This window comes from Zonotrichia leucophrys, chromosome 7 (genome assembly GCF_028769735.1).
Source record: "Zonotrichia leucophrys gambelii isolate GWCS_2022_RI chromosome 7, RI_Zleu_2.0, whole genome shotgun sequence".
NCBI lineage: Eukaryota > Metazoa > Chordata > Aves > Passeriformes > Passerellidae > Zonotrichia > Zonotrichia leucophrys.
The window spans coordinates 29,930,194-29,952,125 of record NC_088177.1 but is presented as its reverse complement, the minus strand read 5'-3'; the positions used below and the strand labels follow the sequence as shown (position 1 = coordinate 29,952,125).

The window sequence follows — 21,932 nt, the reverse complement described above, 5'->3', positions numbered from 1 at the left end:
GAAGAGCGGGGCTGGCCACATCAAACCGCACAGGGAGGGTGCCCGGCAGAGGCAGGAAGGAGATGCAGCTTTAATGGCATTTGTCAGTGTTTACAAATGAGTCATCCAGCCAAGCAGCCCGGCTGTAAATCAGCACTCTAACTCTTCCAGCATCACTTGTGTCCCCTCCTTTGTCCCCCTAGCTCTGGACGAATGCCTGGCTCCTCCAGAAACAAGCTCATAAATAACAGCAACAAAACAAACCCTCCTGCAGCCACGGTGGGCCTGAGTGCAGCAGGCGCAAGATGAACGCCTCCCATCCATCACTTTAACGATTGTACTCTGCAAATTAAACCTGTCACGGCCCATCAAGGTGAACGTTTTAAGCCTGTGACATGCCTTCAGCTCCCCTCCTCCTCTCTGGCACTTCTGTTGCTTTCCTTCTTGCCTTTTCCTCTCTGCCTCTACCATCCCTGTCCCCCATTTCAGCCCTGCTCCAGTGTGTGGTACTCCCTGTGGTCTCTTGCTGAGCCAGGCTGCACATCAGGGGATTGATAAATGTCTTTGGCCCTGATGCTCCTGCAGCCACGGGCTGGCAGGTGCCAGCATTTCTGTGCCCAGTCCTGTGTTTTTGCTGGGAGCTGGCACAGCTCTCCTGGAGCAATGGGTCTCTCCTCCGTTGTTGTCTCCACACGGCAATGGCAGGGAATTGGGTACCATCCTTTCATGCTTCCCCATCCTTTCCTCCCTTCCTTGTATTTTCCCCCTACACCACATTTATTTCTCTCTTACCCCACATTACACACCCACGGCAGGCTCGTGGCACCTGCTGCTGCCCCAGCTCATACCTCCCCCCTTGGACAGGTCCCCACGGGGCAATTCCAGGGGTCTGGAGACCTGCGTGTCTTGAGAGGGACTGCAAGGGGAGAGGGAACCTGGGCAGTGAGGATGCCATGTGCCCGGGGGAAACTGCTGAGCTGCCAGCAGCCACTGTGGGTCACTGTCCCCCCGCACAGGACCGTCATCCATCCGTCCATCCGTCCGTCCGTCCGGCTCCATGCTCCTTTCTCCTGTCACCTGCTTCCCGTGCCCACCCCTCTGTCCCAAACCCATCGCATCTGCCCCCCTGCCCAGGGTGCGGCCCCCCAGACACCGACAGGCTTTTCCCAGCCCTGCGATGTGTGACACCAACGCTTGCCTGTCCCTTTGTCACCGACTGACTGCCAGAGACGGCCAGGATTCCACAGGGGCTGCTGTGCTTCAGCAATTCCCACCGCCACCCCAAGTCCCGGGGCACACAGCCCTCGCTGCACGCTCAGCAGAGCCGGGGAGGGGACAGCACAGCAGGGTGTGGGACAGAGGGACATCACGGTCTGTCTGGGAAGGGTCACCCAGCCCGCTCCCCCCTGCAGCTCCCGGTGCGGTGCAGTGCTGAAGCAGCGCTGCCCCTCTGCCTCCACGGCCATCTCAGCTCCCCAGCGAGAGAGCCAGGAAGGCACAGGAAGCACGGGAGATCTTTCAGGACCCTCCAGCATCCTGTGAGGACACGGGCAGCCTGCTGACTTACAGGGAGTCAGTGCTCAACCCCAGGGAAGGTTGAGTGTTTCCAGGGAAGCGGAACCGGGTGTCAGTCACCATCCTGCTACCAAGGGTTGACTTCAGCCCAGTCAGAGTGAGCAAGATCCCAAGAGCTCAATGAAACAAGCCCAGAGAAGAACCTAGAGAGGTTAAGCATCACCATGGGGCAAGGGGAGCTCACCACAGCACTGAGCCTTCACAGCCTAAGCACTTTTCTGCCTCCTTCCCCTCCATTTATTTGGGACAATGCCACATCAATGCAAGCAGGCCAACTGCAGCATGGAAAACAGCATCAGCTTTGCTTCCCAGGACAGTTTTCCCTGCAAAGCACAGACCCTACCAGGGATGTACTGGTGCAGGAGGAGGCAAGGCAGGCTGGCATGCAACCTGGGCATCCTTGCCAGCTCTTCATGCCACCAAGGGGAAGGACAAGCTGGCACCACACTGCATGTGCTGTTCCAGGCACTGTCAGATCTGCAGGGAAGCGGCAGTGCAGCCAAAGAGGCGTCTGGGTCTCCCTCTTGCAGCTGTGCCAGCAGCCTGCCAGCTCTCCAAGTCTGCTCTCCCCACCTTTTCCCCAGAGACTTGGTAGGACAGCACAGTAGGAGGACAGGGGATTTTCCTGTCCTCTAAGGAAAAGCACAGGCATCCAGATAACAGCTTTATAGGGGAGGGATCTGGGGACTCCTCCAGATACACACAGAGGAATAATTACAAGTTAAATAGGATCCAAACACACATAAGTTAAAGGGTGGCAGGTGCCCTGCAGCCCCCTGCTCCTTCCAGGCACAGTCTGTGTCTGCCAGCAAAGAGAACCCTCACAACACAGCCTGGCCCCTCTCCCCAGCTGGCTCCATTCGCCTTTCACAACACAGAGCCAATCTTCCTCTCTGTGGCGCCCATCTCGTCCTCCTCCTCTTCCTCGCCCCCCGAGCAAGACGAGTCCTGGCCATAGCTCAGCTCGGCGGCGCTGCAGTGCAGGAAGCCCGAGTCAGGGCTGTGCCCCATGAACTCGGGGCTTTTGGCAGCTTGTCCCTGGGGCTCGCTGGACAGCAGCTTCTCACAGGTTTTGCTGAGCCCTCGTTGCTTCTCAGGCTCCACCTGAGCCCCCTGCTCCTTGGCCTTGCGGCTCCGCTTCCACTTCATGCGGCGGTTCTGGAACCAGATCTTCACCTGCCAAGGGAAAGCCCCAGGGGAGAGGATGTACCCTCTGCATCCTGTCCCCACTCACCCCCTCACCTTCCCTGAAGGGAGGGTCCCCCCAAAACCTCTTCATTGTGGGGCATCCCATGGTGTTACAGATATAAAGAGGATGAGGTTGTCACAGGGAGAGGAATAATGGGGGCTGCTGCCTTCCCCCCATCCAGCCAAAGATATGCACAAGGACATTTTCATATTAGTCCCTCAAAAAGACCCCTCCCACAGCTGAAGGATGTGAAGGCTCTGAAACCCAAGTTGGGGGTGCCAGGTGAAAAGCGGAGCAGTATTTCTGGGATGCCCTTCACCTGGAGCCCACCAGGCAGGTGTCTGCAGCAGATGCTCTGAAGGGGTACTGATGGGAGCGGTGGGGTGTGGGACTGATGCCATTGGCACTGCCCATGACCTTGCCTTGCCCCCATGGCAGCTCCATGGTGCTATACTCCATCCCCCCCAAGGCAAGGTACCTGTGTCTCAGTGAGCATCAGCGACGTGGCCACCTCAAAACGCTTGGGTCTGGACAGGTACTTGTTGAGCTTGAACTGGTTCTCCAGCTCCAGGAGCTGCTGGCTGGTGAATGCTGTGCGGGGCCGACGGCACTTCCCCATCAAACCAGACTGCGGGGCAGCTGTAGAGCAGACAGCGGGTGGGGGTCAGGGGACAGCAGACTGGTAGGGGGACAACCTCTCAGCAAACCTAGGATGAGGAGGAAGGTGAATGTCTCCATCATCTCCCACCCCAACAATGGCTTTATTGCCTGATAGGAACCAGTGAGATACGTTATCAGGCCTCGGTGTACAACTGGGATCAGTGCTGAGACTGAAATTAATTCTCTTTTTTTATTGCTGGGCCGCACAGGTGGCAGCTCAACGGCCAGGGGCTGTGCTGGGGCTGCCCTGAGCGCCGCTATCTCGCCTGCAGCCCTTGAAGGCAGAGCGGCGCTGAACCAGGAGGCAGCAGAACAAAGGCACCTTTGAGAGTCCAGCACGGGGTGGCTGCCGCTCTCTGTTTGATCCTCGCTTATCTCCTCTCCACTGCCTTTATTGTCCCCCTGGGGTTCAGCTTTTACTGCTTCTCCCAGCACCACGGCGGCAATCCCAGGGGTTTGCAGCTGGGAATAAAGGGCTGGAGCAGCAGGGAGGGGCACGGGGGAGAATGGCGGGAGGTGGTGGTGGGCACTAATGCAAAAGGACCTTGGCACATCCCTGCTGCCACAGCTTGGGCAACAAGATCGTGGAGCATCCTGGTTCCAAAAGTGTGCAGTGCTTGGCAAGGGCCACTCCAACTCACCCACTCTTCTGGGCATGGGGCACCATTCATGTTATCTCCCCCAGATTCCAGCTTTGATCCCAACCTGCCCATCTCCCGAGGTGTCCTCCGAGCCCTTCACAAACACAGCGATGACGCATGGGGCAGGAATTTATGAAAGAGCTATTAAGTGATCACAACACAGGTTTGATCCCAAGTACCCGGATTCTGGGTCAAACAGATAGAACACAGGCTGGGCTAGGGCTGTGCAAATGCCTCCTGGGAGCAGGATAGACACAACCCCTTCTTCTGCCTGTAGCACCTCAGTGCCAGGAGAGACAGCCTGTGGGACCCACCTTGTAGCAGCTGGCCAGTTAAATAAGGGACTGACTAAACAGAGGCACACTGTGCCAATGATTCTGACACACATGATGCATTATTTTGCATAGGAAACATATTCAAGGCTAAAACTGAATGAGAGGTTCAAAAGATTTCCAGTACAAAACTGAGATGAGAGATGTCTCAGCTCTGCAGAGTTCAGCAGCCATCTGGGCTCAGACTGGCTGTGGATGCTTGGGCTGTACAAATCCTCCATGGAAACGTGGGACCAAACAGGTCTGCAAAGGCTTCCTCTGGCTAAGAAAAGGAGACATTATGGGAACGAGCATCTCCAGGGATGGAGCAGCCCAAGCTAATGCCCTTTGCAGCTCCTCGGGGAGGGAAAGCCCAGAGATGCATCAGAGACAACTGGAGGGGAAATTCATTCTGTTGCTGGGGACACATCACAAAGCAGCCCCAGGCAGTGTCCAGCAGCCCAAGGACTCTGGGTCCCAGTGAGCCTCCTTTGCTGACAGAGACAGGACGGCGGCTGGAGCATCTGGAGCCCCAGAATCCCTCCCTGCAACGAGTCTGCACTGCGCAGTTTGGCTGCACCAGATCAGGGAAGGGCCCCTCTGATCAATTCCTCTTTCTGAGCATGGTCTCTAGACGATGTTTTGGGGAAAGAGAAGGGAAGAGGTTGTGACCTCCCAAGCATCCAATAATCCAGGAGTTCTGTGCTTTCTGGACCTGGAGGGTCCAGGAGTGAAGAGATATCATATTTCCAGTCTGAATTCCCCACTCCAAAGCAGAGAGCCCAGGACTCAGCATTGTGTCCTGGCTCCAGAGAGCACAGAAATCCTTCAGATCAACCTGAAAGGCTCCTCTGTGCCTCCTCTAGCAAGGTCGTAAGTGACCAGACTAAAACCAGATGCAGGAAGAGCAGAGGCACAGAAGTGCCTCACAGAAGAACCTCAATCCTAAAAGCAATTCAAGTTTGGTCTGTCCAGCTTCAGAGGAGCCTGGAAGGCAGCCTGCTTTGACAACACCATCTCAAGAGATTCACTTTTCCCCAGGTGAGCTGCTGAGGACTACTTGGTCTAGCAGGGAAAACAGAAAGTTTGTCCGAAAGTCAAATAAACCCAAACAGGATATATCCCAAAGAACGACCAATCCAGGGGACTGATTTCTGGAGCACAGCCCTGCTCCCAGCCCTGATTTCTCCTTCTCAGTGTCCAATTCAGTTTCAGGGCAGTGTGCTCATTACAAATATTGTACAGAGCCTGACTTCCTTGCAAACTCACCCTGCCTCCTGCCCCAATGATGACCAAAAAAACCCCAACAAACAATCCTCAAATCCCTCTGTGGTGCTGTTATACAGTTTGAGCCAGCACCACTCCAGTGCCCAGCCCACAGAGTGTTGCTGGCCACCTCATCTGTGACCTCCTCTGACAACACACCCTCCAGCAGCTACAATTATCCATCCCCACTGCTCCCTACCGTGACTTGTTCAAGGTTTGGCCTCCACACCAGGTTGAGAAAGCCCAAGCCAGTACAGCTGACTTTCAGCCACCCAGGGCAGGCAGGTTTTCATGGACATGAATGATCAACATCTCTGGTATCAGCTCTGCTGTTACCTTTCCCAAACGGCTCTAGCTCTTTTGTGGGGAGAGAGTATGGCAGAAGAGGATGGCAGATTCTCACTGGGAAAAGAAACAAGGAAGGAGGTAGAAGCTGAGACTGCCAGCATGCTCTGCTGAGTCCCATCCCTCCCTGCCCTGTGGCAGGCTGCCACATGGACAAAGAATCCTCCCAAGGGGTGCACAGCAAGCATGCCTCCCAGGGCTTACTTTCTCCACTCACCAAGCTATGAACCCATCCCCATCACAATCAGCATCTCACAAAGTATTACCCTTTGGGAAGGCTCTCCATCTCACCCAGCTCCTACCAGAAGACCAGTGGCTGCCCCAGTGTCACACCTTTGCTTGCCAAAGGATTTATTTTCTGCTCAGCCATCTCCATCCAGGATCAGAGCTTGTCTCAACATCCCTTCAGCCTGGCAGGGCTTGGACCCCCTGAAGGGTGCCTGGCATCTGGCTGCAGTATCAGTAAATAAACTGCTTGGCCTGGGGCCAGGAATGCCCTCTGAGTCTGAGGCCAGGAGCTCTGCAAGGCAGCTGCCTCCTGGATAATTAGATAAAGCTTATAAAGAATTGTTGGTTTATTTGATACAGTTCCGCCTACTTGATAACAGGGGTAATCCTAGGTTGATATTAACTCACTTGTTTTTAATTTGGTTTGTTTAACTATAGTTCACTTCACTTTGTGGTCTGGCAGATAAAGGAGAGGAAATTAACACCCTGACTGCTTTAGGTGTTTCTCTGGATGTCAGAGCTGCAAGGGAGGGAGGTAGTCTCAGCATCAGGGTCAGCATCACGGGCTTTTTCTGACCTGCCAGCAGCCCTGGCCATTATCAGTGGGGCAGCATATGTAAGTGCACTTGCGACCTCTGCAAGCCCCTTGCTTGCTCCACCATTAAACCTCAATTGCTGCATGACAGGTGTTTCCCAGCCTGTATTTCCAGCTGACACCAGACCACTGTACACCTGGTGAGCCTTGGAAGGCATTGCTTTTTGAACAAGTTTGATAAAACTTATTCTGCCTGCTCTCCTGTCCCAGCACAGCCCATCAGCAAGCTCTCTGCCACCATGGGCAGCATCTGATCTGGGCTCCAGGCCATCAAGTTGTCGGTGATGCAAGGAAGTGGTGTGCCAGGAAAGCCATCTAAGCACCAGGTCCCTCATAGAGGATGCTTTGCTCCTCCTGAGAGCCCACAGCTGTGTATCACTGCTCCCCACTTGCACAGCTCTCAGCTGCAGTGGTCTCTGCACTGGCTCCCACCACTGCACCACATTTCCACACTGACAAACAAGGCAAATAAATCACAGCTCCCAGAAAACTGATAGGCCTAGTATTCCAGCGCCAAATGCTACCCCAGGTGCTTCAGGAGGTGCTCAAAGCCCCAGGACAGGGACCCAGGCTGGGGACAGCAGAACCTGGGCAGGCAGCATCCCTGTTTCCTGCAGCAAGGGCACGCCTGCTCCTGCAGCCAGGCCTTGCAGAGCGCCCTGAGTGCGCATTGCAGCAGAGGCAGCAGCACCGCGTGAGGCTCTGCACAGACAGCCAGGGAGGGAGAGGCCCTCACCCTGCCTCTCAGTGAGCCCAGCACCCAGCCAGGCCCTGGGGGTGCCAACTGTCCCAGACAGCCTCCCTGGCAGCCCCACACACAGGGGATAGCAGGGGGAATGTGTGCAATGAATACCCACAGAGCTTAGAGTTCATGGGCTGTCTTGCTGCTTCCCCCTTCCTGACTGTCCCTAGGAGATCAAACCAGACCACACCTGCAAAACATTGCTACACATGCATCCAAAGACAGAATTTATTCCAGAATTTACTCCTGGAATTCCCTTTGAATAAATCCCAAGGGTGATCACCCCCTGGAATGATCCATAATATGTCCTAGAATGCTTTCAGATTCATCTCTTACAGCACCTGCCCACTGCTCCTGGGAGAGTTAAACATGACTGGCACCAGCAGCCTTGACACTTGTAGTTGGTCACTCTGGAGACTTCAGCCAGGCAGGTCCGTCCATCTGTCTGTCCAGGCTGGGTGGTGGAACAGGGGTTCCCACAAACTGCAGGCAGCCCAGGAGCCCTGTGCCAACAATGGAAGGAAGGCTGCCCTGCCCAACCCCTCCTCAGAGAGATGAGGAAGGGCTGTGGAGGCAGCAGATCCTAGGCTGGTGCCCTTTCCTGTCCCTGTCCCTACAGCATGGCCAGCACACCAGGGCAATCTGAGCCCAGGCACAGGCACAGCCTGCAGCTGGAGTCTGCTGCTGTAGGTACAAGGAGAAGGCATGCTGCAAATGACCTGATTTCAGAGCTTCAGTGAGCCCACAGGAGCAAAGGCTGAAGACACCCTAAGGTTACCAATGGACAGAAATAAGGATGTGAAGATGGATAAGGTTCTCTTCTGCACAGCAGAAGAATTGCTGAAGACACTCTGGAGAGAAAGAATCCCCACTGCAAAGGGCTCCTCAGAATTGTGAACACCTTTTAGTAAGGACATGGATTGAGGCAGTGGTCATCCTGATTTTAAAATTTACAGTTTTGGCAGCTTTTGCTGCATCCTTGCTACACCTCCACATGCCTACCCTGCTTTGGGATCTCCAGAACCCAGATAAGTAACTCTTGGGTCAGAAACTGCTTTTCTTCCCCCTGAACTTCCGTAGGAGCCCTGCCCAGTGTTTCCCACAAGACCCTTTGGCATTCTGGTCCAGCACATTCTGCAGAGCTCCCTTCACAAGTTGTTCTCACGCCAATAATTTTGGATTTTGGTGAGGTTTTGGATACAACCAGCTGAAGATCACATGCTGCTTTTGAAAGGAATGGGGCTGATGTACAAATATCTCTATGTTATCCCAGCCAGAAGCTGCACTCAGGGCTACAGATGAGATGCAGTGGAGCATTCCCACTGCGGTGAAACACAGCCCTGTATGAAGCTTACCAGGATGCTGAGATACACCAACAGACCCAGACCCTTCAAAGATAGCATGGACTCTGCAGAGATGCAGTAAGATGTAATAAATAATAAAGACTTCAACTAATCAGGATTTTTTTTGTCTTAGTGACATCTTTGAAGAGCATACATAACCCCAGCACTGAAGGCTTATTCTACACCTCTAGATTCACAGATGGAGCATTCCTAAAGTCTAGGGAAAGCCAGATAAAGAGAGACAGCATGGGGAAAAAACAGCGTGTTTCCCTTTAACCTGACCAGGAATAGTTTGAGGTAGGAGTAATATATGTTCTTTCCCAAGTAATTCTCTGTAAATTTTTGCAATATTATTTATCCAGCCTTTAAAAATTATTATTATTTTGCAAATGGGCTTCCAGATTTTTAGGAATTTATTTTTTTTTTTACACTCAGCTAACGAATCTGGATATTCTGATGGGGCTGTATTAACCAGTCACGCCCGGTTTAATGCCCATCTTTTCACAGACCAGCACAGGGCAGGATCCAGGTCACACTGGCCAGGAGTGCCAGACCTGCCAGACCCCAACGGGACCAGTGCCTGAAGTCAGCTCTTGTTCCGTCCGTGCCCTGCAGGACCCATGGCAGCAGTGCGGGGTCCGGTGCCTGCCCGAGCCCTGGTGGTGCCCACCAGGAGGGACTGGGGCAGGGATGGAGCCGAGCACGCTATCGGGCTGCCCGGTTCCCGCAGCTGCCGCCAGGAACGAGCTCACCGGGCGCTCATCCCACGAGGCGAGCGGGACCCGGAGAGCCGGCCCGGAGCCCGATCCGGCCGCGCATCCAGAGGGACTGGGGCGGGTTCGTTCCCAGACACACCGGGAGGGATTTATTCGTTTCCCGGTGCAGGTTTTTGCCGCCGTTTCTCTCTTTTCGTTTCCTTCCCGCCCCGCGGAGCCCGGGTAGGCGCGGTCCGGCTGCGCCGCCGGCGGCGCGGGCAGCGCTCCTCGGGGCTCTGCCGGAACACCGGGCCGGCGTACGGCGAGACTTTGCCCTTCGGATCTGTTCGCCAGGGCCTCGCAGCCCTCGGAGGTCTCCAGCAGCGGGACACTCCACCTCCCCACCCCAGCCCTGCCGGGATACAGAGCGAGCCGCGCATCGGGGTCAGCCGGAGGGCTCAGGGTCCCTGCGGGCTCCCGACCCGGACCACCGGAGGGCCTCGAAGGGGTGGGGTCGGGAGCCCTCGGCCCCGGGCTGTCGGAGGGACCGCACCTGATGCGCCGTCGGACGCCGCCGGGGCTGGAGGGCCCAGAGCCGCGTTCCGCCCGACGGGAGGGTCGGTGCCCGGGTCATTCACTCACCGTTGAAGTCGGAGAGCCTCGGCACCAGCATCCCGGCTCGGATCCAGTGCTCCAGCGGGAAGGAGCCGGCCACGGCCGCCTTCAGGTGCTCGGCGCCGGGCGGCGGCAGGTGCGGGATGCCGGTGTAGGCGAACGCGGGGTGCTGGCCCCCCAGGGTCGGGAGCGGGTACACGGCGGGGGGGTACAGGGCCGGCAGGGCGCCGAGCCCGGGGCCAGAGAGGTGCAGCAAGCCGGGCTTGGGCACGAAGCCGGCCGGGACGAGGGGCGCGGCGGCCGGGGGCGCCCGCGGTGAGGGGGTGTCGGAGCGCCCGGCGGGACCGGGGCTCGACGCGGGGCTCCCGGGGCTCAGCCCCGGCGGGGAGGCGCTCCGCGCCGGCTCCTCGGCCAGGAGCGCTTCGATGCGGAAGTTTTGGGACTTCTCCATGGGCTTGTGCATGGCCGTGCCCCGTGCGGAGCCGTCGAGCCCTCCGGCGCCGCGCCGCTCCCCTGCCAGGGCACAGCCCGGCCGGCCAGCCCCGGGCGAGCCCCGGCAGCGGCGGGCATCCACCCGCGGGCCGCGCCGCGCTCAGCGGGGCTGCCCTCGAGGGCAGCCCTCCTCTCCGCTCCGCCTCCCGGCACTGGCTCGCCCGACGGCACCGGGGTGGGTTTTAACCCCCTCTCCACCTTCCCCAGCTCCCCATTGGCTCCGCTCCGGCCCCCCGCCCTCCCCACCGGCCGCCCTCCTCCGGCTTCCGCAGCCGTGGGCAAACGCCGTGGTCTGACCGGGACCACTCTGCCCCTTCCCCAGCCCTCCACAGCCAGGAGTCCCCACAGCCGCCAGGACCCACCCAGGGCGCTGAGCCCATCATCCTGACCCAGAGCCCCATGGCAGGGACGCAGCTCTATGGTTACAGCAACTGGAGGAGACACGGAGAGACTTCAGCAATGTAGGCAAAGCCCTGCTGGGCTCCAGTGCTGCCCTGGCACCCAGGAGCCCCCGGACACTCGGAGGGCAGAGTGCTTAGCTGGGAGGGCAGGAGAGGCGCTCACTCACTCACCAGCAGGCTCCCCTGCATCCCGTGCCCTGGGATCACCACCTGTGCCCGGCTGTGCTGTTTGCATTGCTGTGATCCGGGGAGACCAACAGACCTGAGCTGGGCACACAAAGGACCACCACCCGCCATCATCCATGCCTGTCCAAGATGCTACCAGGCAGGTGCACACAGGCAGATTGTTACTCATTTGCCTGGTTTTACCTTTCCTAGGCAAGACAAAGCTTGGAGAACAGCACCTGGGAAGGACAGAAAGCTTTGGCTGGTCTGGGAATGGTGAGTAAGCAGGAGCAGAGCTGCTCCAGATCCCCTGGCACCAGCCTTCAGGGAGAGGCAAAGTGCATGTGTGGAATGTGCTTTTAGGAATCTCTGTCATTAAGGGTCTGCTCCTTTTTGTCTCTGGTTCCCACTTTTTTGTGTCCTTCTGACACAGTGACACCAGCCTCTGGGTTTTTTTGTGCCCTGTGATGGGTCTTGCTCTTAGGAAGGGAAGTAAGGCAGCTGCTATTGCCCTGCCTAAATGTAATAATGGCTAAAGAAAATCCCCCACTCCAACCCCCTCTGCTTTCCCAGCACACAAGCCAATGTCCCACAAGCAAAAGGACACCAAGCACTTTCTCCCTCTCGCCATGGGAAGTGTCAGCACAGCCAAGCAGCAGGCACAGACAGGACAAGATTTGGGGAGGAGCAGAGCAGACTGACTCCTGAGCACAGAGATATACAAGAAATATCCAGGGAACAGAGAGCACAGTGAAGGTAGGACAAGTGTTCCACTGCAGATCAATAGCCTGCATGGGAAGGGGGAGCCATCGCTTCCTCACCTGAGCCCTCAGGACTGACTTCAAGGATTGCAATGGTTTGTTAGCTCTGTGCCGGGAAGGTGCCTTGAGACCTGGAGCAGAGACTGGGTCACAACAGAGAAATCAGCGCCTCAATCACCCTACCAGGCAGGCAGCCCAGGTATCTCCTGGTGAGCCCTGAGACCATCTGTGACAGTACCCAGTGTGTAGCTCAGGCAGTGGGAGCAGGGCTTGAATGAGGGGTCTGGTCATAGCTCTTAGTCACAGCCTTACTGTCCTCATGGAAGTCCCCTACACTACCCAAGGAGTTTTTCCAAAGACAAGCAACTCTCCCAAGGATCAGCAGCTCATGCTAGTGCCCAATTCACTGATGCCAGGGTGATGCAAGTGCAACCAGCCAAGCTGCAGCCTTTGAATTGCACAAGCAAGAAATCTTTGCTGACAGAGCCATAGAACCTGGCTTATTTCTTTATTTGGAAATACCTAAACAAAGAAAACTAGAGAAATCATGGAGGGATTATGAGTGGCAATATTTGGAGCAGAGCCTGAGACCCTGTAAGAGGGTTGTCCAGGACCACAGCAGATGGCACACAGCCCATGGAGATGGTGTCCATAGTTGTGTGCAGAAGAGCTGGGCTGGGTGGTGGACAGCAGAAGGGGCAGGATGCAAGGCAGTGATAGATGCCAGGGTGCTGATGAGTTCACAGTGTTCAGAGTCATTAATCAGATCAGAGCTGGATTAAGGTGTCCGAGGTCTGATTAGCTTCATTTCCCGCCTCAGGAAGGAGGGAACTCTCTTTCCCATCCATCAAATCCTCCAGTGACAGCTCACCTGGTTGCTAACTAAATCAGAGGATTGTAATAAGTGAATGTGACTGTGGCCTGGCTCCTCACCTCTGCCCAGCATCCCTCCTGCACAGGAGGCTGTAAGGCAACCCTGAACATCAGCCACAGGTGGCAGACCCCAAGATACCAGACAGAGATCTCCAGTTTGAGGGTTCAGGGCCCTGTGGACAGAAGCTCTCCCAGGAAACCCCCCCAGTTCAAGATGAGGTGCAGTTCGAGGGGATATGTTCCCTGTCAGCATCATCTTGCTCCCAGTCCCCCCACAGCTCCTCTGTGCTAAACCTACCCCATCAGCATCTCCATTTGCCCCTGCCTGATGCATCTCATGTTCAGTGTGCCCTAAAGGTACCTCCACTTTAATCACTTAGACCATTTTTGTCCAGAAAGTGCAGACCAGCAGGAGGTCCATGCTGCCCAGGCAGCAGTACAGTTCCTCAGCTCCCTCACCTCTCTGGGGCCGACCCTGATCAAAGCATCCCATGCTGGGCAAGGGGCATCACCAGGAGTGTTCACACAGCCCTGAGCTTCCTGGGATTCTTTAATCTGCCTCGGTATCCTGGGGGGAATTTTCTGGATGTGCCTCAGCTGGACATTGAGAGCTCAGTCCCCCCTGAGTGACCTGAAAGCAGCACTCACAGCAGCACCCCTGCAGGCACACATGAGCCCTGCAAAGCCTTTTTTACTGCTGATGGGAAGGTACACAGCTAGACACCTGGAGCTCTTACTGTGTCCATAGCCTGCAGTGAGTCACTCCATTGTGACTCCCATCCATGTAAGGTCAAGCACCAGGAATAAAACTAGAAGGACAAACCCCCACACGGCCACCAAAGACACCCAGCTCTGGTGCACACAAGTTTTCAGCAGCTCTAGAGTCCCACAACACTACCAACAGCACTGCACATACTTCCCCAATTTGTTGCCAGCAGTACCTGAGCCCTCAGAAAGAAGCCATGGAGATCACAGGTAATATTTGGGACCACAGTTCAGTTTTACAGCTCCACTACTTCCTCAGTATCACCTTGGGAAGCAACGTAATGTCCCTCAGCAAATCCAACTGCCCCAAGATCAAAGCCAAGGGTGCCGAGGAAAATCCATACCCTGATAAAAAAAATTCCCAACTGGGACCAGACTCCCATTTTCCCAGGATCGAGTCTTCATCCCAGACACAATATATGACATGAGCCATGCTGGGGTGTCTTGATTTTCACCCAGCCTTTCATTTTGGGCTTTCCTAGATGGAGAGTTTAGCACCAGGTCCTCCTGTCAGCTTTGGGTCACCTCCTGCCTTGAGTCAATAGAAATTACCTTTGGCACAGAGACTGTGCAGGAATCGGGGCTCAGCCCATCCCAGAGAGATGACAGAAACCCTGATTTCTAACCAGGCCATTTAGGCTTTCAGGTGTTGAAAGAGCTCCCTGTCTGTCTCCAGGATGGCTGTACCTGTTTGCTAAGCATTAACTACTCACTAGGTCACAGCCCCAAGAGCTTTCCACCTTTAGAAATGACTTCTCAGTAAGAAACCCACGGTGTGTCAGCCTTGTTTAAAGCATCTCTGAGGAAGCAGAGATCTCGCTGCTCTGGAGCTGGTGCCTCAGGTCATCTTGTGCCATTCCAAAGTCTGCAGCCAGCTAGTGGAGAAATACAGCCTGGAGTCACCACTAATACTGGAGACAGGATGTAAGCCTGCTCAGAAATGTTTTTCTAGCTCTTCCCGCATGATAGAGGCTGTAGGAGCACCTCACTCTCATCCCTGAGCAGGCAGAGCCCCAGTTAGAAGTGCTAGGAGCAAGAGCCCCTTTTGGGGTGTCCCAGGGTTTGTGGGAGCCCTGGCCATTGCCCACAGCAGGACATTGCCTTTGCCCTGCCCCTTACAGCCAGGCCACCCGCTATCTCCAGAGTCTGGGAAGCCACAGGAGGCTGGTGGGGAAGGTAAATAAACTGCCAGCCCAGCCATGATTTGTGACTAAATGAACAGTCTAAGTCACCTGTGAGTGGCTTGGGGCCATTAACCAACCAGATAATCGGTCTTAATCAGCCCAGCAGTGGTGGGAGCTCAGTGTACCTTGTGTCAGATCTGGCTCAGGCAGCTCTGAGGTCCCAGCTTGTGTGGGGGCTGTCCCCTCTGCAGAAACACTGCTAGGGGCACCCACACCACTGCCATGGGAGCAGGGCAGAAATGCTCTCAGGGCATTCTCACAGGGCTTCTCATCTTTAGGGGACTCCCCCTGCTCTGATGGTGACAGAGGACAAGTCAGTGAAGGCACCTCCCTGCCTGCTTCCAAGGTCCTGTGCTCAGTCCCTGCCATGCTCTGTCCCTGCCTGGATCCCCTCTCACATGGGTTGGCCTAATCCTACCCACCTCAGAGACTTCCAGGCGAGCCACAGGCTCCTGAGGGTTCCTTCATCCAGCACATCAGCTGCTCAGTCCAACAGGTGGGGCTCTGTCCTGGAATGCAGGAATCCCCGTGCTTCCATGCCCCTGCCCCCGTACCCAGCACCCACCCTCCCTCCACAGGTACGAGCCCCCAGGGAAGGGTTAACAGGGAAAGCAAACACGGCCCAGTCCCTCCCAGACAGGCCTCCTGCAGGGATCTCTGGGCAGCTGTTTATTTAGCCAAGCAATTCCTCAAATAAGCAGCCTCATCTCTGATGGGACAGGGCAAGGCTGAGCAGAAAAACGTGTTAACAGCTCCCACTGTGGAGCAGGGAATAGCAAACCAGCACAGGGAGGCTGGCAGGGCAGGGAGGGTGCCTGCCCCAGCACAAACAGCCGGGGCAGCTCTGCAGTGTCACACCTGATCCCACCGCACTGGCAGCACCCCTCAGGACCAGCCTCAGCGCTGCAGGGGATGCCCTGGGGCTGGTGGGTTCCCAGGATTCAGCAGTGCACTGCAAAAGTACTCAAGGGTGCAGAGAGAGGACTTGTCCCCTTGTAAACACATGGGGATGGAGCAACAGGGACATGTGGGATGGGGTGACACATCCACACATGGATTGGAGTGACAGGGACACAGGCACCTTGGATGTATTTCTTACAAGGACTCGGAGCATAACCACCACATTTCCAGTCCTGTTAGCCCCTGACCTCTCTGCAACATCTGGGTCTGAAACACCATGAGCACACAGCACCCTCAGAGACATCTCCTTCATCCTACTGCCCCCAAATGAAGGAGCAGCACCTTGGCTCATCCTCAGTGTTTGTCCTCACCCCAGGCCTTGTCTTTTGGGGGGAGAGACTAAACAAGCCAGCACCTTCCATAGCTCACCATCATCCAGGAAAGCAGGGAAGTGACTGAATGCACCATGTCCCTCCTGCTGCTTCCCCACAGCCCCACTCCGCAGCCCTTGCCCTGCACTGCACTCCAGCACCTTGAGTCCAGGGTCACCTCCCCCTGGCCCCAGGGGATCCCCCGCTCTGATTTGTCCCGTCACCTCCACAATCTTCTGGTTTGGCTTCACTGTGTCTTGTCCCAAAGCCAGAACTGCTGCCTGTGGGGTGACAGAGCCAGATTTGGGGTCTGGGGGTGCAGGAGTGAGGGGGAGGAACACCCTCACACACACCTCTTCTCCCCAAAAACACAGCCTCACCTCCTGGCTGTTAATGGCCTTTCCATGGAGTCAGCCCCTAACCTGCTCCCGGGATGACAGAATAAATCAGCTGCTCCTCCCAGGACCTTGGGCTCTAATTAATGTCAGCTCATTAACAAGATAACGGCCATTTATTACCCTGTCTCCTGGCTGCTGATTAACCCTTTCCCGAGGTGGGGGCAGGGGATGGTGATGCCATGGGACAGGAATGGTGGGACACGGTGACGTCTCTCCCAGGGACACCAGGAGGGGGAGGTGAAGGCGTGGGCAAACAGGGCTGCAGAGAGCCTGAGAGAGGAGCGGATGGGGAAAAGGGGGACTGTCTTTCCCCAGCAGTCTGGCAAGGGCTACCTGGTAAAAGCCCTGATGGGGCTACCAAGAGTCGTGGGCTCCCCTTGGATTGTCCCCATCCCCTCTAGCACATCCCTGTGCCTCAGTGTCCCCAAGTGTCCCTATCCCAGCCCACGGGGGACAATGAGGATGAGACCTAGAGCTCAGCACAAAGGCCCTGCACACCTCTGGTCCTCAGCCCCTATTTGGATGAGGTGCCACACAGACCCACAGGGGGTGGGAAGCCACCAGAGTGTCCATCCCTGCCTCCAGAGTCGAAAACAGCCCCAGCTTCACATTCCCGGGTACTGCCTGTGCCACGGAGCCACGGGGCAGGATAATCTGTCCTGGGGCAAGAGGAGGCTTTTGCCATGCCCTTGAGCAAGGCTGGGTGCGGGGTGCAGGAGCAAAGGCTGTGTGTCCCTGCAGTCGTCCAGCCCCAGGCAGGGGGGCTGATGCTCTCGTACATCCATCACGCTGCTCGGCGCTCCCTGCCTCGGAGCTGAGCCGCTTAATCAGCCTGAGGGCTTCGGCTCGTTAAGCTGACACCTCCCCTGCGAGAGTGAGACATGGGGGCAAGCAAGGTGCCACTTATTTATTTTCTTCTTTCCCAGGGAATATATTAAACAAATTAAATTCCTGGAGTGTTGGGTCAGCAGAGCCGGCTCTGCGCCTGTCCCAGCCGTGGGGAGGGGAGTGTGCCGCCCAGCCTGCAGCAAACCCGGGCACTGCTGCAGGGCCGGGCTGTGCCTCCCCAGCTCCCTGCAGAAATACACAGCCCCCCTAATCCCCGTTTCACTGTCTGGGCTGTGCCTGGCAGTCTGAGGATGGTTGGGAGGGCAGGGCTTGCAGGAAATGCAGTCCATGATTCCATAGGGAAAGTCCCCAGGAACCCACCTGCTGTTCCTGAATGGGCACCCTTGGCCCCACAGAGCTGTGACACAGCCCTGGCTGCTTTGGGGACAGCTTGTGATGCTCCCTGCTCCACAAAGAGCCAGGGACTGACTCCAGCCACAGCACCAGGACTGCTTCTTTCCACTCTGGTACTGGGGACATCTGGGCTAGGGGCAGGCTGACACTGGAAGGTCTTTCTGCAAGAGGGAGAAAATTGGAGGGAGTGCCCTTGTTCTGTAAAACAAGTCTCCATCACAGGACTGCAGGAGCAAGGTATTTAGGAAAAAACGACTGTGCATCCCAAGAACAGCTCTATGCCACAAGCATTGACCTCATTGGTGTTGGCCTTAAATTATACAAAGACATGAGAACAGGAGCCTTTGCTGAAGCAATCCCCTACACTGGGCCCTCTGCCTACTTCAGCATCAGTCACCCTTCACAGTCTAGTGCTGTCCCTGCTCAAACTCCCTGAGGGTTGGGATGTTGTTTCCTTGCTGCTGGGCTGCTCTGCTCCATCCCAGCACCAGCTGTGTTTCAGCCCTGTTCCAGGTCTACTTAGGTGACAGGGATGGATGGAAAACTCACAGCAAATTAGTCATTAGTCCTTGGAGTTGTTTATTTATTGACCATTTGCAACTCTTCCCTCCATCAGCACCTTTTCCCTCCCTATTTTTCCAGCAAAGTCAATGGCAGCCTGTCCTGCTCCTCTGTCCCACCCCATCCCATCTTGTCATCCCCATCTCTTACATCGGTCCCTTCTACCTAACCTCAGTCCTTCAAGTGCCCCTTCATTTCAGGAATGGACCCATCTTTTGCTGGTGGAAGGGTGACTCCCTGGAGGTTAGTGAAGAATTAGAAATAATTTAATTTACCTCCCTGTTCGGGTGCTTTGATGAGCTGAAAGGCCCCTTGTCAGGAAGCAAATCCATCTTCCTCCAGCCTTACATCAAATTTCATTCACTAATTAGAAACTCCTGCCCTAGACCATGCTGCCCCCACCCCGGCCACCCCTTCTCCCCACCAGCACCATTATGAAAATAAATTGTTCCATTAGCTGCATTGTTGTGGCTGTGGGGCCCAGTGCTGGGAGTTATTAGAGCAGGAGGGAGGGCGTTGGATTAAGACAAATGATTTATTACGGAAAAGGACCCTGATTAGATTCTTAGCCGTCCCCAGCGTGTGGCTGCATGCTCACACAGCCGCATCCCGCCGGCCCCTGTGGCACCGCGCAGCGGCCGCTGCAGTCAGTGCGGATGGCGGTGGCGTTTGTGCCGGGGCTGTGCCCTGCTGAGCGCTCTCAGAGCGCTGGGAGCCCCCAGCTCCCACCGAGACATGAGGTACCGACTGATGCCGGCTGCCCCTGCATTGTCCCCGGCTGCCCCTGCCTGCCTTTCCCTCCTTCGGAGGGTGGGGACCACCAGCATCACCCCCAGTTCTGCATCAGGGACCCGCTGTGGGTGCTGAGTGTGTCCCTGGGGAGCGGGGGAGGGAAGGGACAGGGGGGCTTTGATGTGTTAGCCGTGTACCCCACACTGCGGGAGCGGGAGCTAAGGGTGTCCCACCAGCAGGAAGGTCGGCAGGGCTCACCCTGTGTGCTGGGAGAGGTTGTCAGGCCCCTCCAAGGGTCCTGGCAAATGTGGGGTGGGCACGGCTGCAGGGCTGGGTATGGCTGTAGAGGTGGGCACCGTCACGGCATACCCATGTCCTGTTGTCCTTGCTGTCCCTATAGTAACATGCACCCTCCAGCTCCTGGAGGGGACAGAGATAGGGACACAGGGACATGTGAGTGCTCCTGGGATATAAAGGATACAAGCTGAAAATAAAGTACTTTGTGGCACTGGATGACGGTTCTGAGAGCTGGAGGGTGTCTGCTGGGGGTCCAGTGCGGTGGTGGGCAGGTGTCTGTCCAGGGCATAAAGGTATGTGTAGGGATGCGTGCATCTGTCTGTCCGCGGCGCTCACAGAGGCACAGCAGGCTCTGGTTGACACCCAGAGGCTGTTGCCTGCTAAAACACCTCCATCCCTGCCCGGGGGAAGCTGCCACGCACAGGCAGAGGGGCTCCGCAGCACCTGTGGTGGGGCTGTTCCCAACCACGCTCTCACACAGGTGCCACGGTGGAGAGAGGGGCAAGAGGCGGGGGGCTCGGGACAGAGGGGGAGGCGGAGGGAGTTCGGGGTGCAGGGTGGCTCAGCAGCACACATCGCGCTGCCCAGCGGGAGCCGGGATGGAGCCTGGCTGGCGCTGCCGCGGCAGAAGGGCCGTGGGGCGAGGGACAGACGGGAGAGGCGGGGACGGGGACCGTGTCCCCCCTTGTTAACAGCGCCGGACCCTGTAGCCTTTTCAAGGCTCTGAATAGGGGGCGGTACCTCTCTTCTGCTGAATTAGGGGCCGGGGTTGTTGGAGCTGGTTTAACACGGCTGGAAGGTTGGGGAGGGGGGACGTGCTAGCCCAGATGGGAACATGTGGGGGCGTCTCCTGTCGCCACATGCCCTTCCTCTCCCTCCCACCCACCATTTATATGGTAATGAGGACAAATTGATGGAGAGACATCCATTGTGGGACCCTCCAGCCCGGCCCTTCTGCCGGCCACCCACCAGCATCGCCATCCATCACTGCCCAGCTGGGACCCTGCTGGGATCATCCCTCCCCTGGCACCGGCACGCTGGGAGATGGGATTGCTTCACGTGCCCACCGGCAGCGGGGCAGCTCCCAGGCTGTCCTGGTGCTTCTGGGGCTGAGTGACAAGCAGAGGATGACATCCAGGCAAGAAGGAGACCCTCATAAGTTCTGTCAGCTGGACATCATTTTGTCCTCAACATTCTTTTCATGTGGAGTTATGGAGCTGTGGGGGAGTTAATGCTGTAGGGGAGCTTCAGAAAGACCCTAGCATCTTACTTATGGATGTTTTCCCTCCCTCTCACTGCCCTGAAGCCAGCTCAGAGGCAGGCCCTCCTTGCTTTCCCTGCCTCCATCCCAAAGCAGCTGCCATGGACCCTGCAGCATCCTCCTAATGGGGCAAAGAATTCTTCCCCCACACTCAGTGATTCCCTAAAAACCTGGACCTGGAGTTGATCTCCCCCAAAGACCATATGCCCTCCTTGTGCAGCCTCTGCCTCTGGCTCCCCCTGCCTGCCACAGCAGCCCGATTGAAATTTCACTCCATAAAGCACTTCTCGAAAGCCTGACCCCGTGGCCCCCTGGGGACCAATTTGTCCTTCTCTGTAATAAGACCCTAATTAAATTAGCTCTGCCGCCTTGCAGAGCCCTTAAATTAGCCCGGTGATGAGGGCCCTCGCTGACAGCCTGCTGCCGAATTGCTTCACACTTGCCGGGCTGGGGGGGTCCAGGGAAAGCCCGAGGGAGATGCTGATCCCAGCACGGCCCGGGGGAGCATGGCAGGGCAGCGTGGAGATGGGGCAGGGGGTGTCCAGAGAGGTGTGGGGCTGGCACAGGCATGGGGAGCCTGGGTGGGGTGCTGCCTAGTGGATTTTTCTTTCTGCGGGCATGGGGATGGGGTAGAGCGGGAGAGGGCTGACAAGGAGTAGGGACAGCACTGACTAACTTAGTGACACTGGAAACCTGTCTACAGGATACAGACCCCATCTTCTGAGTGTTGTGGTGACGGGGGGTGGCACAGCAGGATGGACAGGCACTGAGGTGGTGACTCCAGGCTGGGATGGAGAGGCATCCCTGGCAGTCCCACAGTGGCTGTCCCTACTACATCCTGCCCCACTTGCCCCAGGTTCCAGCTGGCTCTAATGACACTTTGGTCCCGTGCAGGCTGGGTCAATCCCACACCTCCCGCTGCCCACCTCCCCTGGGTATGGATGAAGTGGTGAGGAGAGAGATGTCATCCTTCTGCTGGAGGGCACTGGGGTGCCCAAACCTTGCTCCTAGAGAAGCACATGGTGCCCTCTAGCCCTGCCTGCCCTTTAACAGTGGGTGCAGTAAGCACCTCCAATCCCTGCCTGCCCTCCCTACACCACAGTTCTGAGCTCCCTCTGGGGAGACAATGGATTTATTGGGCTGTGTCCCCAACCAGGAGAGGTGCATCCAGTGAAGAGACAAAAACACACCTGCCATCCATTGGCCACACTCCCGCTCCCCAACTTCATCCTGGACAACAATCACCATCAAAGCTGTGCTTTAAAATAATCTTTAAATAATTTCTGCTTTTTGTTTAAAAAAAAAATCACCCCCCCACCCCAACCAAACGATTCCCCACCCCCGC

At 56.5% G+C, this 21,932-nt stretch overlaps 1 protein-coding gene across 1 annotated transcript; it reads right to left on the bottom strand.

Moving 5' to 3' along the window:
- Positions 1 to 1,259: 1,259 nt before the first annotated feature.
- Positions 1,260 to 10,718, bottom strand: LOC135450247 (motor neuron and pancreas homeobox protein 1-like). Its single transcript, XM_064718249.1, has 3 exons — positions 10,212 to 10,718; positions 3,222 to 3,382; positions 1,260 to 2,730 (listed from the first exon to the last, which is right to left on the bottom strand). The coding sequence occupies exons 1-3, from the start codon at positions 10,645 to 10,647 to the stop codon at positions 2,422 to 2,424; spliced, it is 906 nt and encodes a 301-aa protein (XP_064574319.1). The 5' UTR covers positions 10,648 to 10,718; the 3' UTR covers positions 1,260 to 2,421.
- Between the last annotated feature and the right edge of the window lie 11,214 nt (positions 10,719 to 21,932).